The sequence below is a fragment of the Meleagris gallopavo genome, chromosome 21 (assembly GCF_905368555.1).
Source record: "Meleagris gallopavo chromosome 21, MGAL_WU_HG_1.1, whole genome shotgun sequence".
NCBI lineage: Eukaryota > Metazoa > Chordata > Aves > Galliformes > Phasianidae > Meleagris > Meleagris gallopavo.
The window spans coordinates 8,055,167-8,071,962 of record NC_139424.1 but is presented as its reverse complement, the minus strand read 5'-3'; the positions used below and the strand labels follow the sequence as shown (position 1 = coordinate 8,071,962).

The 16,796-nt window shown below is 36.6% G+C and overlaps 1 protein-coding gene across 3 annotated transcripts in view; it reads right to left on the bottom strand.

Annotated features, from left to right (window-relative positions):
• Positions 1-422: 422 nt before the first annotated feature.
• The window catches only part of USP32 (ubiquitin specific peptidase 32), a 59,510-nt gene continuing 43,136 nt past the window's right edge, over positions 423-16,796 (bottom strand). For all 3 annotated transcript variants that reach the window (XM_085240879.1, XM_085240881.1, XM_085240880.1), the window contains exons 17-34: positions 16,409-16,563; positions 15,604-15,685; positions 13,831-13,905; positions 13,215-13,353; positions 12,840-12,945; positions 12,062-12,235; positions 11,369-11,543; positions 10,705-10,856; positions 10,020-10,131; positions 9,299-9,510; positions 7,757-7,941; positions 7,122-7,208; positions 6,253-6,373; positions 5,651-5,842; positions 4,792-5,080; positions 3,953-4,398; positions 3,323-3,415; positions 423-2,775 (exon numbers count right to left, since the gene is read on the bottom strand). In XM_085240879.1, coding sequence (XP_085097005.1) covers positions 2,602-2,775; positions 3,323-3,415; positions 3,953-4,398; positions 4,792-5,080; positions 5,651-5,842; positions 6,253-6,373; positions 7,122-7,208; positions 7,757-7,941; positions 9,299-9,510; positions 10,020-10,131; positions 10,705-10,856; positions 11,369-11,543; positions 12,062-12,235; positions 12,840-12,945; positions 13,215-13,353; positions 13,831-13,905; positions 15,604-15,685; positions 16,409-16,563 — 2,969 coding nt within the window. In that variant the 3' untranslated portion in view covers positions 423-2,601. The remainder of the gene's footprint in view (positions 2,776-3,322; positions 3,416-3,952; positions 4,399-4,791; positions 5,081-5,650; positions 5,843-6,252; positions 6,374-7,121; positions 7,209-7,756; positions 7,942-9,298; positions 9,511-10,019; positions 10,132-10,704; positions 10,857-11,368; positions 11,544-12,061; positions 12,236-12,839; positions 12,946-13,214; positions 13,354-13,830; positions 13,906-15,603; positions 15,686-16,408; positions 16,564-16,796) is intronic.

The following is a 16,796-nucleotide window of genomic DNA, read 5'->3' as shown; positions in this document are numbered from 1 at the left end:
ACACAGTGCAGAAAAAATGAGAGAATTGCTTAATTAAATGCAATTCAGTGCACGAGGCTTTTCAGACTGATATCGAAGCACACAGGCTCACAGAGACACCAAGGTTGGAAAAGACCTACAAGATCATCAGTCAACCACCCACCTATCGCCAATAGTTCTCACTAAACGCGTTTTAAATAGGATTAAATGGACTAACTCTAAAAACTGAACAGCGTCCTCGAATGGAAGAGTAAAATAACTTAAACCTCAGAACTATCAAGTAACTGTAGCGCTGCTACGAGCAATGCTGGGCAAATTACAAGGAGTTACTCACACGTCAACCCTGAGAACTGAAAAATACATCTGAGCTTCATTAAAAGAGCACAGAAACTTCACGGCAGGAAGAGAGCTATTGAAAATATCTGACAAGAAGCGACACTATCTGCATCCACAGTATTTAATTTGTTTGAATAATATAGTTACAGATAAACAGGTTCACTCCATATACAATTACCAATACCTTTTTTTTTAATACAGCTCATATTCCAGTACATCAACACTATTTTATTTACAAGGTATTTATGTACATTAACATCTTTCTAAAGTCAGTGCATTGTCAATAAGCTTTATACAATAATTTACAAAGTGAATGTAGTTAATAGTTAACTTAATAAATTTACTACTAAATCATGAATTAATTTAAAAAAATTAATTACAACCAATGTAACAAACACAGAAGATCAAATAACATTAGTAGATTGTGCTACCTGCTTAAATAAAACATTTCAAAGTAAATCAGTTGAAAATCTTTCACTTTTCATGGAGTTTGGGAAGGGAGGAATAGACAAATGGGAACCGAAAAAAGCTTCTAACCTAGACGTTCACAATTTTTCTTCAGTCTCAATGTTTAGATCACTTTAGAGATAAAAGAGCATATGGGATAGGGAGCAACACTTCACAAGTAAGACAATACTTATTTTGGAACTGATCTGCTGCCCTGACAGAGGCACGGCCTCCACAGACAGGGAGGTTTTAGCTTGAATACAGACAGCAAGATCAGCTGATATAATTTCTTAAATAGATAAAACCCAGATCCTTCTGAAAATTATACACTTACTGGCAGGCTTGGCATTCTTGTAAAACACATTAAAAAGAAGCCTAAAATTTATTTCAAAAATCAGCAAGGTAAGTATCAACTGTTAGTGAGAATAGAAAAATCTAAATAATTTGGAAGATGACACGTGACAAAATCAGCAGGATCTTAGATCCAGCTGAAGAACAAAGGGGTGAAAGTGTGAAACATTTCATTCACATATGCTAACGCTTTAACACTGAAAACGTTTCAAGAAATGCCTACTCAAAAAATAACCATTTTTTTTCTGGTCTCTGCCAAGACTTGCTCATTCTCTCCTTCAACGCAATAAGCCCATTAACTCAAAAGAGCATCTTGGAAGGGTATGAAAATTCTGTTTTAATTGCAAGTATGTGCATAACCTGTTGCAAAACAGAAGATTCCAAAAGGCAACCAAATTTTGAAAGAAAGAAACCTTCTTAAATTAAGAAATCGATAAAAAAAATAAAAACCCATGAATGCTACGATAGCTACCTGACAACCACAGCTTCTTATTGGTTTGAAATACACAGTGGATTAATTCACAGCCATTCACTCCAGAGCCCTTACAACAACAAAAACAAACTGTTTTTGAATTTAATTATATGAATTTTTTTTAAAAGTGCAAACTTAAAAGCAACACCAGTCATGAAACGTAAGCTCAAGCATCTTTCCTTCCAAAAGCTGGGAACATCTTGTGCAATGTGCACATTTTAAGACACCGTGCGTGCAATCACCGCTACTCTCTTCAACCTGAAGTTTCTTCTCGAGGCATCTCAAAAGTTTAAGATAGCACTCCTCAGGCAGAAAAGCCATTCCTGAAACATGTTGATCTGCACAGCCAACACGTGGAGAAAATACAAGTAAAATAAACCATTCAAGTGTAGAAATTAATCTCTTTCCAAATTAGGATTTGGTTGTGCTCCCAACATACAGAAAGAAAGCAACTGATACATTAGTGGTGGCAAAACTGGAAAGCTTTCCGACTTCTGGTGTTCATTCTTGAAATCTGTCTACTTTCCATTCTCTTTCTTTCCCCATTTTGCCAGTAAAATGCAATAAAACTGCAGGAAAAAGGAGGTAGCAACATCATGTTGTCCAAAGACAACACTACATTTTTTCCCCATATTTTAAATCTAAGGAGAAATTTAGGGGGTTGTTAGAATAGTTGATAAACTCTACACTACTTTGCTTAGCTCTTATTTGGACTATTAAATTTAGCTCTTATTTGGTCCTAGTTGGCTTTTCTCAAACCATTTTATTTAAAGGCCAATGGCAGTCTCAGCCTGATGTCTTAACATCAGAAACATTTAGAGCATGTAGTGAGACAACAGAACGAAACAATACTATCTCTATATTAACTGCTGTTTAGTTAGGGTTTTCTTTTTGTGCTTTCAGATCACAGGGTACAATAACTACACTTAGCTTATCTGTCTCAATAACATTTTGCCAAATGTAAGTTTCAGGGTGTTATCCCTCATTCATCAAACTGCCCGTTGAAGATCATCCATTTACTGTAGAACACAGTACTTCTTATAATCTGACTCAAAGTCTTCATCCATGCTGCTTGTGTCTGCCATCTTTTTGCCATCAATCTTTGGCAGAAATTGTGCATAGTCTACCCCCTGCTGCTCATAGAAAAGAATGTAGGCAGAGTCGGTGTCAATTTCATCAGGATGCAATTCCTACAAAACAGAAAAAACACGTTCTGAAATACACATTGGTACAACTGTGTTACTGTCACTCGACTTAAAATACACACAATTGCCTTGGAAACGGTACTCTTAAGAGGCTGTTCACAACTAGAAGGATCACATTTTCTGCCTTCCTCATTACAGTTATCAGGCTCCATTATTTACTTGGTAAGTGTAACAAATTTTATAGAGCCAAATGCAAATACTCAGAAATACTGGAACGTAATCATTCAGTCACTGAATACAAAACAACTAGCGTCATGAAAATATGCTCTTGGATTTCCATTTTCAGTAGCATTTCCATCTTTGTACAAAACAAGCATCTTCCCTTAACCACATGATAGCAGCTGATGAACAAATGTTAACTTGACAGAAGCATCACGTACAATTTTAGTTAAAAAACAAAAAATGTCACAAGAATAATCAAATGAAGCAATTTTTGAGATGTTCATGATTTTAAAAGAAGAGTTCACACAAAACACAAGTTTCTTTGAATCTAGATACCTGAGGCTGCAATTTGTTACAACAGAAGATTTACCTTACAGCTACTGTCATTGTAGCAGTACCACTTGTTGTTTGGGTTTTTGGCATAAGTGACATAATGACCCCCTCCCATAATTCCTGAATGGCACTGAGGAAAAAGAAGAAAAAATTCAGGCTCAGACATCACAGAACAAATTCACCATTTTTTACTGAGTAACAATGGTTCGTGACAATCTATACCCGACAAAGATGCTTAAATGATACAGACTCTCTTAAAATCTTTTTCCTCTGAAGTAGCAGCACACTGCATGTGTCAGACGCCTCGTGCATACTGGCCCCAGCAGCTGAACATTCCCCATCCACAGCCAGTCTCCCTCCATCCTTCAATTTCTTTTACTATCAAATTTTCATTCATTATTTTTCTCATCTCATAAAGAATATCACAGTGTTCCTGCTAATTCTGTTTTGCTTTTACTCTTTTTTTATTAAATGACTGGATCTGACCAAGCAGAAAAAGCACTAAGCAAAGATATACTTTTCACTCAGCTTTAAAGGCAAATTTATTTTGCTGACTACACTTTCTTCTCCTGTTCGATCAACCTTTACTTTTTATAATGAATACAATGAACACGTTCAGTCAATCAATGCCACAAAGATAGTTTACTTGCATAAAAAGCCAACTTACCGAAATTGCATATAGATTGTAAATAGGGTTAACACAAACTTCTTCTCTTTGGTCATCTGCAATATCCTCCTCGCTGTGGTTGTCAATCTGGCCGTTGATACTACCGTTACTATACGCGTTCTGTTCACAGATGTATCCGTTGGCTAGAGTCACCTCATTGTCCTGAGCAGTATACAGTTCAGTATACAGTTCATTCTGACTACCACCCAAATTCTGCCCCCTCGTAAGAGTATCACTTCGATCAGAAGCAATTTTCTGTTCCTGGTCAGTGCAGTTTTCTTTACTTCCATCCAAGTTTTCTTTGCTACTTGACAGTTTGTTTTTGCCCAGTTGCGGTAGCCGCAGGCGCCCTTTGCCTCTTCCTAAAGTCCTTGGGCTACTGTTTGGGCTACTGCTCTTACTCGAAGGACAGCTGGTTCCACTCTTCCTTCCCAGAGATGGAGATGCTAGAATAGAAAACATGTGGACTATTAAGCTAAGTAAACACACAGTCCAGATTTTCGCAAATAATCAAACACTAAAAGAACACTGTTCCACATAAAAGTAGAAGTAGCTGTGCACACACACACTCATCAACTGAGATTTAACTCTCATGTAGGAGCACGTCCCTCAGACTCAATTCTGCCCCTATACACAGACATGAACAGTACCAGTATTCGGTAATGTTCTTTTTTTTAAAAATGGTGAAGCTTCATTAAGTTTTCCAAGGTAAACAACAGAAATGGTGTTTCAGAATAATGTAGTGCTTTAGCAAAAAAAAAAAAAAAAAACTTTTATAAAAGTATATCATTTTTCCCAATTATCAGCATTTAGTGGAATTCTACCTAATTATTACCTACCTTTGATATTATTCATGACATTAGCAGTGTTAAGGGATGATGGACTTCTGTTCACATCTCCTTCAGTTGAATAAGTGATCTGCAGATCTACTTTTTTAGAGTCCCCTTGAAGAGTCCGTGCTTCAGGAATTTCATCAATTTGAGGAGTTAACTGTTTTCTCTGAAAATGACTTGGATCCCTTTGTACCAAAAAGGCACTTGGGTCAAAATTTTCTCGAGGAAATTTAACAATTTTCTGAGATTTTATCCAGCGGCCATTTACAAACTGAAATCTTTTCAGGTGAATGATCTAAGGAGAGAAATACGTTAAAAAAAATTAAAGTATTATATCAGAGTAATTTCACTGTTAAATGTATTTTTTCCCTCTGAAGCATACACATTTTATCATTTATTAATAAAACATTAACTATGTAGTATGTGACAGTTTGTATTGGGAACTAATATTTTCACAGGGAAATGATGGAAAAGTTTGCTTCCCTTCAGTGACAAATATAGTGGTGTTTTGCGTAACCTACCAAGTTTGAAAGTACCACAGGAGGTGGCTACAATGCTAAACAAAAGATCACATTGCCAAAAAGACTGCTTAAGTGTGAACTCTGTCAGAACAGATGAAACGGAATACAAAATGCCACCACTTGCTGCAGTGTTTCAGCTAAAAAGATTCAAAGGGATGTGAGATTTATTTCAAGTTATTTGCCTGCATTACAGAAACGTGTGCTGCAAACTAAGTCAGGGCCCTCATGAGACCATGAGCAAAAACACATCTTAGTTAGAACCAGATGACATAATTAGCAATTCAAATCTTTAACCAATGCCCTTTGCTTTTATTGCTGTGGAGGAAAATTAAACAGTATCATACCAAAATGGGAGGAAGCCTCCAGAGATCTAGTTTTTTTGTAGCCAAACAATGGGTCTTGCATTTGGAACAGTAGTACATCTCATCTTCACCCAGTTCTTCTTCACTGGTGAAGGCTCTAAGACAACTATCCAGGTTGATGGGCTCTGCTTGAGCTCGGCGGCTTTGTTCAACACTTTCATGCTCTTCTACAATCTGAAGTGAGATAGAACTGTATCTGACTTGGAAATATATACAAATTGCTCAGAGGAAGCCTCTGTTCACAGGATTACATGAATAACATCATACGCTAATTAAGAATGGAAACCAGATGCACTAAATGCTAGCAGAAAATATATTTCAATTATGAAGAGGCAAACATACAAATAATGCACTGTCCTTATTCTTGGCTTACAAAACAATCTGTAAAGCACAAAATTCTGAATAGCTGGTTGAGTTCAACTCAGCTACGTGACTATCTTTAGATCAGTTTTGTAGACTCAATGAATCAAATAGGTTTATTCAGGGATGACTGTTTATGACTAGCATCCTTAGAAAAATCTATTTATTAACTTTATCTTGGTGAACTACCAAGAAATAACGAAGGGTTTCTGTTGCAATTTTACCCGTTCCTGGGATGTCTGGTAGCGTAGATGGAGTGCTGTTGGATCCCAGTCTACAGCAATGTAAGCATTCCCAACAGAAGCTCTATCCTCTGTGCACTCAATTTTACAGCCACGACAAAATCTAAGACAAAAGGTTAGATGTGGGATGTACACTGCCCAAAACCTGTCCAATTTTACATTACTTCACACTTCTAAGTAAAATATAAACATTTTTACAAAACAATTTTTAGGACTGGTTTAGTACAGAATTTTAATACCCATGAGAAATTGAAGCAGTTGAGTAATCTCAGCTATCTACCTATGTATGTTGTTGAACACAACTACCTGCTGCACACACAAATACAATGCTTTGTTTCCACAGGAAAACACACATTTACCTAACTGTAAAGGTCTGAAACTGTCAGTAGCATGTCTGTTAGGGAAAATTCCAAAGCATGTGCCCAGGGTGAATCTCAAACCATCCTATTTCAGTTCTAACCCTCCAAACAGTAGAGAAATAAGTGAGGGAAGATAATGTACTTACTTTAAAAGTTAAGTTTTGTATGAAATCCCCACAAATCATCTGAACAAGTACATGTATGTGCCAGTATGTAGACACAAATGCACACAGAAGATTGTAAGGAGTTAAAAGGTTTTTGGGTTTTTATGATTTCCTGACTTTCTCCAAATTTAAGGTTTCTGTCAGCAGAACTTACAGCTCTCTGACTCATAAAAGTTATTCTGCAGCACAAGTCTGCCATGTGAGGGTGCTGGTTAAATTAGATTCCTGATTCTTATTGCTATTAGCTCTGAAGACCGAAATACATCAAAACCTCATTTTTGTACACTACATTTCTGCTGAAGTGATTCTCTTAAGTCTAAAAATTTACCTGTACCACGGACACCAAGCACAAGAATTTCCATCCTTCTGAACCACTCTTAGGGTGAATGGATACTGATATCCCATGCTGTCATCACTGAAACAGAAGAGAACAATGTGAAACAATGTACAAGACTGCTAGAAGTCCCTGCGTAACAAACTATGCAGTAATTTATTGTGAAGATATATGAAATGGAACCACATGACAGCTGTGTTATTTTTCCATTTGAATGAGTTATCAATCAGTGCATGAGAATGAACCAATTAAGTTGTGTCAAGCATACCTTTAAGGGCAACTGGAAGGCCTGCTGCATTTAGCTACACTACAAGGATTTAAAGGTTTTTGTGTTTTTAATTTATTCTCATTAAACTTCAGGACTCTGAAATGAATTCTTATGAAAATAACCCACTAGATGTAATCTATAGGCAGAAATCTTAACTTGAAATAGAAGCACACAATTATTCCTACGATTGTTGACATTAAAAACTTAATTGTACATTTAAAAGCATATATTCATTCAACAGAACTTTATGAGAAATTCAAATTCATGAAGATGAAAACCAACCATTTTTAAAATCTTGTAAACAAATCTCTCAGCTACAGTATTACAAAGCTCAAGTCAAAGGCTGGCATGCCAAACTCACCAGTCTTGTGCATGATTACTAGCTTCCTGAGGGGGCAGGGGGCTGGCAAGCCTGGAAACCTGAATCCATACTGCATCATACAGATCTTTTTTCCGTGTGTGAACTGTGCAAGGAACAATTAGTGGCATTCCAAAGAGACTGGGACGATTCTTCTGAGATGAAAGAAAATATAGTTCTGTCCGCATCTGCATAATTGGAAAAAAAGAATAACTCAGATGCAAGTATAATAACCTCTTATTACCGTAATGACTAGGATGCTGACCTTGTTTTATATTTTAGGTTTCAGCAATTAAAACAAACCATTAATTCTATTAAAAGTGCACTATTCCAGCAATTTTTTCTTTTTTCAGTTTCACTGAAACTGCCTGAAAGCCTTTTTGTATTATTCTACAGTATCACAGCAACGCTATTAATTAATTATTAATGTTATTTAAGCAGTAGACCACATCAACATACATCTGTTTAACTATGTACATTTTTTTGTATATCAAACGCACATTTCTTACTTTTCTCATCAGATAGCAACACTATAATGCAGACAGACACCTAAGGATGCTACTATCTGCTCCCAAACGACCTCTATACTAGGCAAGCTTATGTTCTGTCTAGAAAGAAAATCTTTACGTTTACAGAATACACAATTTACGCCATGCAGACAAATTGGTCTTTGTGCTACATGTCTCATTTGCAAAGACATCACACTGACTTAATGACACTTGGGTACAATAAGCTGCATGGCCTTGCAAAAATCATATACAACTGACCCTTTCCATCAATTAGGTTTTTGACAATGGTGGACCAAGACTGCTGGAACAGGTTCCTCTTTCCTCTTACCGAAAGTTGTACAACTACCAAGCTATAATGGCTTGAAAGCATTCTACCCAGCACCTAAGAAATTCTAGCCAACTTGAGAGAACAAAGCAGGAAAAGTCTCATACAAACATGTAGTCAATTAAAATAGCCTCCCAGCCCACATCCACTAAGCTGTAAATGTCAACAGGCTCTGAAGAACATGAGATAGTGCACACCAAATGCATGGCTATTTGAGGTGGTCAGCCAACCAACTCTGACATTTAGAGTTCAACACTACTACAGATGCTTTTTATGAAGAGTAGTTAATGCCAACAGAATGAACTATGAATGTACTATACATCTTCACTCTGTTTCAGTATGAAATAAGGCTATTCCATATAACAGAGAAGAAACACATTTCAAGTAGTTCCTCTAAGGAGAGTTTTTTCTGCTCAAAGAGTCCTAGAACATTTAATCAGGGAGCTAGTGAGCACCCAAGTATGCATCTCAGCATTAGAGAAGTGGGAAGCACGCCAGTACTCACGGAAGAAAAATACACTAACAGTAGACATTACTATTTAAATCTACAAGAGTTGTACATCCAAATAACTTGGTGCATACACAGTAGGGAAACATTCACGATCTCTTATAAGAAATACATATTAATTTATCATACAGATATAGAATATCCTCACTGACTTTCCCTAAGTGTTACACAAGTCACGTAAAACAAATGCAAAATCTACTAACCATTTTTCTGTGGACTGCAATTATGTACCCTGTGCATGGACTATCAGAAAGCACAGGCACGTGACCATTGAGAGTCCAGTTGGCAAGGTTACGTTCTGTTCCACATGGCACTACAGTATTTGGCATTCCATTTGGAATCAGGGTTGGTTTGGGAAGATCCCCATTCATCATTACGTTGGGTGCTCCATTAGCTGATGATCCAGTTGAGATATCTATAGATAGATAATTACATTCTTACAGCTTTATCAACCATAATGCATCACAAGCTTTTTAGGTAATCTTTTAGTCATAATCTTTTATTTGCCTAAAATTTTGCAAAACCCAGAGTATGCAAGAGCAAGGAATAGCAGGCATTCACAATCCATGAAACCACAAACAATAAAGAAAAGAGCAAAAACTGAACACTTTTTTTTTTTTTTAAATACATCCTACATCAGAGCCAACACACAAATAACAAAATATTTTGCATATTTTTAACTAAAACGTGTATCTAGTGATCTTCAGATTGCTATGCTGGGCATAACCATAACAACAATCACAGACCATCAGCCCACAGAGAGACTGCTAACAGCACCTCTGAAGACCAAACCTTGGACTTGTGTCCATTTTTTTAGCATCACCTTTTACCCTGTACTAAGCAGTAAGGCTTTTCTCCTGAATTCCTACAGTACCTAAGCAATGAGTATTTTACATGAATGAGAAAAAGAATGTTTTCTTTTACCTGACTGCACAGGACTTGATGCTGATGTAGGTGATCCTGGAACTGGTATTTCAAACGCACACAAAAAGCCGCTCACTGATAACCGGACTTTCTGGTTGTCCTGAGGAAAATTCTTCATTGAAAAAGGGAAGATCAGTCAGATATGTAAGTATTTCTGTGACTCCAAACACATTTTGTTCTTTTGAAAACAGTACACCCTATCAGATTATCTGCTTTCTTACACCTTTCTAAAAGAAGAAAGGAGAGCCAACAAGCAGATGATTTTACATTGAGTAAGCACTCTGTATAGAGCTCCTACTTTAGTCTCCAGTGTTTAAGCTCATCACAGCACTCGCACTTGAGATTTGTTACAGGATGATTATATCATGTTCTTCTAAAAATATCACTAGTAATGAATTCAACTAAACTTCTGCAAGCTTTTACTTCTCATTTTATTTACAAGCTGTTTATCTTTGCTCAGCTTACCCTGATTTTAATTTAAAACAAGTTGAGCTACAGTGTAAGACTGAGATATAAATTGAAGCTCATGTAGAGATACAGCCAAGCTGACTTGTTTAATCACACTTTCAGTTATTTCTCATTCCTGGTATACAAAACTTAATATCAAAAAGAATGGACACACGCCAACATATACAAGCAACAGTAAGAAATTTGCAGCAATTAATTTTTTTTTGTTTTTTTTTACCTTTATATTGGAACTGTGCACTTCTGCAAGTAGTATCTGTTCTGGTTTTAGTCCACAGAGTTCACTTAACTGTTTTTTCAAACCCGTATATTTTTCATCCATGTTCAATCTCAGGCCGTATCGAACGGGAGTAGTACCATCCAGTTTGATTACTTCAAGGGGGAAAAGAAACACCACAGTCAGCAAATCAGGAAAGAATTAATGGAAATAAAATATTACATATTCTACTTATACGGAAGTAACTTTTTCCTCTAAGACCTGATTTTCATTTTATACTTTTTAATTTATCACCAGGCAATAAAATCTGTTTAGCTTTTTATCACCTTTCCTCTTCTTGCTCTATGCAGACCAAGGACAGGTTCCACAACACAAGAAGCAAAGCTCTCAAAAACCTCAATTTTTTGTTTCTGTACTAAGTTCTTCCAACAGGATTGAAAGCAGACCATCTATGCTCAGTTTTTGAAGGTTTTATTTTTGTTTAACTGCATTCCAGTGAATATTTCTGTGCTCTATAATATAAAATTGTTTAACTGTGTTTTAAGTGTAAATGCTGACACAAATGAATTAAGAATGTTTTAGATCTGTCCCTTGAAAATCCATTCTATGTACAGAGCTTCTATTTTAGCACAGGCAAGTTTATAGGGAGTTAAATAACACGATTCACCTGTAATTTCTAGGTGCATGTAGCTATCCATGGGCAAAGGTAAGGATAAAAAATTGAAAGGATCAAACCGAACGCTTATGTGTCCACAAGTTTTACATTTCACTTGTGATTTCAGCTGCCCATGAAATAAATCTACGACAATTGATCTGTTTCTTCTCAGATGGTTTTCCCAGGCCTAAAACAAATTGCAGAGAAACAACACAAAGTTAGAAGTTGCAGTCTACTTGCTTGCACTACAGGAAAAGGCTATGTTGGAAGACATCTCAAGTTCTGTCAGCCTATGGAATTCAAGCGTACTTCCACAGAAATGGTTTACTGATTTACTAAAAATAGTGAGTATTCAGTTTCAATGAGAGTAAAGATAGGTCCTTCCCCTAGCAAGATAATCAAAATACAACATCATTTGAAGTATTTCTGAAAGGATCATCGCCTTATTATTCTGAAGTCATTCAAAATGACTGTGAAGTATCATCTTTATACCTTATCATAATATTTAAACTCATTTTCAGATCAGATGTGAAACTGACTCCTTAAATCACAAATCTAACAAGTTTCAGAAGACAGTCCAATTCTGAAAGAATACTGCCACACACATAGAAATCAAGTAGTTTCTAACAGCTTACTGTTATGAAGGAAAAAGAAGAATAAAACAAATAAACCCAAACAAACAAATGAAAGTACTTGAACCTATACCTCAGCTGCTACTTCCCAGTCTGGCCGACCATCGCTATCTTTCAGTTCAACATATGGCTTATCATGAACTCTATTCAAATCCTCATGAAGACCATCCAAAAGAAAAGCCAGAAGCTCCTGCGAGTCTTGTTGTTGAAAGCCATTAAACCTTGGAGCATATTTTGCTATTGTCCACTATAAAAAATTCAGAAAGTTACTTCACATTACATCACATTACATGACAAAAGTTGTAGCAATATCATAGAGGAAATGCGTGCTATCAACAAACACAAATGCAATTGTGAGGACTTAAAGACAGCTCCCTGTGTTTTCAGAATAAGAGACTACTGACAGGTAATGCAAAATCTTCTGTTCCTAACAAGAGCTACAAAAATCCACATCTCAGAACCTCTGAATTGCATCAGGTAAATCCTTTGAGCTCACGACCACTGAATCATCATTATGTTCAACAGAAAGCTGCTCTGCTAGTGACCCCCAGGACGGATGCATCCTGGCCACCTCCAAATGGGTGTCTTGGCAGGACACAGGCCATTCCCAAAGGAGCAAGTACTGTGACCACTCTGGAGTTAAAAGTGATGATTCCAGACATGCTTGTTGGCTTCATAGCCAACTTCTATCACACAGAGCATAGTCCACATTTCCTTTCCTTTCTCTACAGAGATACTGATTTGAGTCCCAGAACCAATACAGTTAACACTGAGAAAAAATGCATTAAATTTGCTGCTGTTTTAAAAAATTCTTCTTTTCTGCTTTTAAATAATACACATCACAGTCTCACCCGCAACTTCAGTGGTGCTATATTCTTCTGAGTCCCACTCCACAACTCCTGAACTAAATCCCCATAGCATTTGGCCATGTGTCCTTTCATTCCTATTGGATTTGTCCTAGAAATGACAAAGAAATTAATACCAAAGTTAAACAAAATTCAAGCATGAATATAAACGAGGAAGCACAAAAGCTTCTTGAATTGTTTTAACTCACCCCAAAACAAGAAAAAAATGTTACAGCTCCATGCATCTAAACTACTACCTTTTACAAAGTTGACATTTTGTAACAATGGATTGGAAGGACTTGCTCATACTACTTCTGAAAGTAGAAACTAATTTCAAGAAATGCTATGCCACCTAAGTGCCAATGGTCTCAGAAAAATTACCTGTTAAGTTCATAAAGATGTCTTCCTGAGATGAAATACCGCGTCAGAGGTTGCGTATTACTGACACACTGGATACTGGAGTTCATGAAACACGTGTTACCCAGATTACTTAATCCAGTAGCACCCTTCTCAGTAGGAACTGAGAAAGAAAACATAATTATGTCAGTTCAGCAGATGTGAATGATTAGTCAGGAATGAGGTTCAGAATACAACCTTTCCACATAACCATTACAGCTGAAATTGCTCCCAATTATGAGACTACAACCAGCACAGATCCTACAGAGGGCCAGCCTGTTCAAAGCATCCACTCTCCCAGCTCTGCTTATGTAAACAGAAATTGAAGTCAGTATTTTGTTGGATTTGATCTACCATCAAAAAAAGATGAAACCCACAAAATCCAGAATTTGCCACTGCTGCATCTCAGCATCTGAAAATACATCTATCAATAGATCCAACTATCACACTTTACTAGCATCTAAGTTAACAAAACAGAAAGAACAAGCAAAGCCCCATGGGTGTAGAAAACCTTTTCCAATGTTAAGAACACATAAAATGAGTTGTTTCAGTGCAGTGCAACCTCTTGGATTTTCCTCCTCACTGTGGTTCAAGCACTTACCTTTGTGTCTGTCTATTTTACTGCTGTTTGCGATAAAAGACATCTCTTCAGGCCAGCTCATGTCTTTGTTTCGAACTAGAAAGAGATACAGCACAAGATTTTTTTGTTTGCCAAATATTCCAGACAGCTTATACAGCTAAATATATTGAATTAAAATTTGCAAGTTGAGATCATACATTTGTTTATTTTCAGTATATTATTACTTTTGCTTTCATTCCAATTGTTTCCATCATTACTGAAAATCATTCTAACGCTGGCATCACTTCAACTATGCCAAGAATATCCCACAGGAGAAGCCCTGAGATTTTTCTTGTCGAGTAACAATTTTTCAGTTCCTGTTTCAATATTTAAAAAGACATCCTTCAGACTTGTATTATTTCAGGAATGATCACTAGTGCTTTTTTGTTTCTGTGTACTAACAAAAGCTTCATGTGTACTTCAAAACAGGGACAAATCTCACACGGCTAACTCGACCACCACCTCCCCATGAATCCCCTCCCTCTGTAAGCCACTGTCTTGCATTGACACAGTGCTTGCTTGGGCACATCAGCAAACTGGCTTAAGGAACCAATATTGTTAAAAATAAAAAATAAAAAAGAGTTATTTTTTACTGTATTACTTCTCACAGCCAGCTCATCAGGTAGGTGACAAATAGTTGGCCACAAATGACACAATAAACAGGAGGGGCAGATGGTTTCTTTTAATGGCAGTGTTGATTTTGTTCGTTCAACTACACCCTCAAGATTGTTTCAGCTGATACCTGCAGACCTTCTCTCCCCTCTAAAACATAAATACTCCTTTCTTCCCATGCGTCTAGTGATTAACGCAGATAACACAGTTAATTGGATGAGCCACTGTGTCAATTTTAAATTGATTATATATGAACTGAGCAAGTGGCAAAAGGACAATTCCACCTGGCACAGCAGCCTGAAGCGTAACATAAAACTATGCTAAATGAAACTCCTACAGAAACAACACAAGAACCAAATTTATAGCCCGTGTAACCTTATGGACAACAGCAGGGTGGATCTGTTTCTCAAATGAAGAGATCAGACAAAAAGTCAAGTCAAACTAATATAAGAAGTCAGCTAATTCATGCACTCTGATATCTCTGGCAAAGGTCTAATTTCTTAGTAACTGACAGTACTCTGCCAGACACAGCACTGCACGGCAGAAGGATAAGACTCAATCGACAAACTGAAACAAGAAAGGCTTTGCTCGCTTACAAAGCTTTTTCACCATGAGCACAGTCAGTCAAGCAGAAATGTATTTGGTTCTTTGCAGACTGGAAAAGAAACACAACTCGTAATGAAATTCTTAGAAATGAAACTGATGGGGACTGAAACAGGACTGAAGTAGCTGTCCTGACCTTTCGCTTTGTAAGAACGTGTTCACACAAATATCATAACATGAATTCTTGTAGAATCAGTGGGGGGGGGGAAAATCAAATAATGCAAAAGCCTCAGATGCACCACACAGATTTCACTTTATCTCTGGTGTTCCAGTTCCTACTGTAGCAGTACTGAATTAATTGCAGCTTTGGTATTTCTTTCAGTATTCTTCTCAGTATATACAGATAGGTTCAAATTTACACATACTCTTCCTTCTCAAAACATCTCCAAAGAGTAAATGTTTGGGCAGCAGGCTAATACATTTGAGTAGTAGTTTGGGCAATTACTCTGTGGTGTAATATGCACAACATATTAAGGATATTCGGAGTCAAAAAACAATTTGTTCTTAGTGTGAAAACCATTTCATATCCTCCTTTTATACCTTCTATTACTAGATGCTGTTCATCTTGGATTTTAAGATATTCCAGTCTGTGGTCTTCATCATCCAGCAAAGTAAGGTAGTTCTGTAGGAGAAAAAGACTTCATAGAGTTATTATTGCTAGTCCTAAAATTCTCTAAGGATGTTTTAATCTCAAAGCAATCAAACTAACATAGTATGAACTTTCTTTTCAGAAAAGAGTACCAGTTTCCTAATTAATTAAATGAAATTAATTAAATATAGCAGTTCACTGATCAGCACAAGTATCTGTTTCAGTGCTCCAGTTTTAGGTGGTATTTCTCAATAGAGAACTACATGTACCCAGTGCTTTGGAGGAATAGTTCTGCTCGCTCATTGTGATTTCTTCACATACACATTTGGAACACATCCTGTGTGGCTACTGGCTTGCATCAACAGAGGCCTACAGTATTGTGTTTATCAATGAAAGCACATATTTTTACTTCCATTTAAAATAGTTTCTATGAAAATTTACATCATGAGTATTAATCTGTCAGCCAACTGCCAATTTTTAAACATATTACAGGAAAAATTGATCTTTATCAAGCTAATAACACCAGAATATAAATTTCACTGCTTGGTTTGCAATAAAATCTCTTTAAAAAAAAAAAAAAAGAAGTGGAGTTAGTGAAATTTTTATTTACATTTTGGTCCCACTTCTCTGACATGAATGGCTACAAGTAGCAAAGGAAACTTATAGCCTTTATTTCTTCTATGCATGTATGAAAATAATACGATATACAGTATTCATATGCTGCTAAACAGAAAGAAAAAAGCAGACCAGCATTACCTCACTGTTGTACAACCAGAGGCGCATATCTTCTTCCTTTATACGCAGCCTCTGGGAGAGATATTCATGTATCTCTTTAATTGTTTGCATTCGACTGAAGCAGCCAGTGTAAGCCAGCACTCTTTTTAAAGGAGCATTCGGTGAAGGTACATTTCCTGGGTTCAGAACAAAAGAAAAAGGCAAAAGAACGTATATACCCATATGCAAACTGAAATACAAATCAGATGCGTAACAACTTACTACGCACACTCTAAGAAGTTGTTTTTTTGTGTTTGAAAAAGTAGTTTTTCTTCAGTTTCTTCAGAATAAGAATAGTGTGTTACACTGAAAGCTAGATGTTAACAGCCCTTGGGAATGTCTCACATCAACACAAAACAAAAGTTATGCG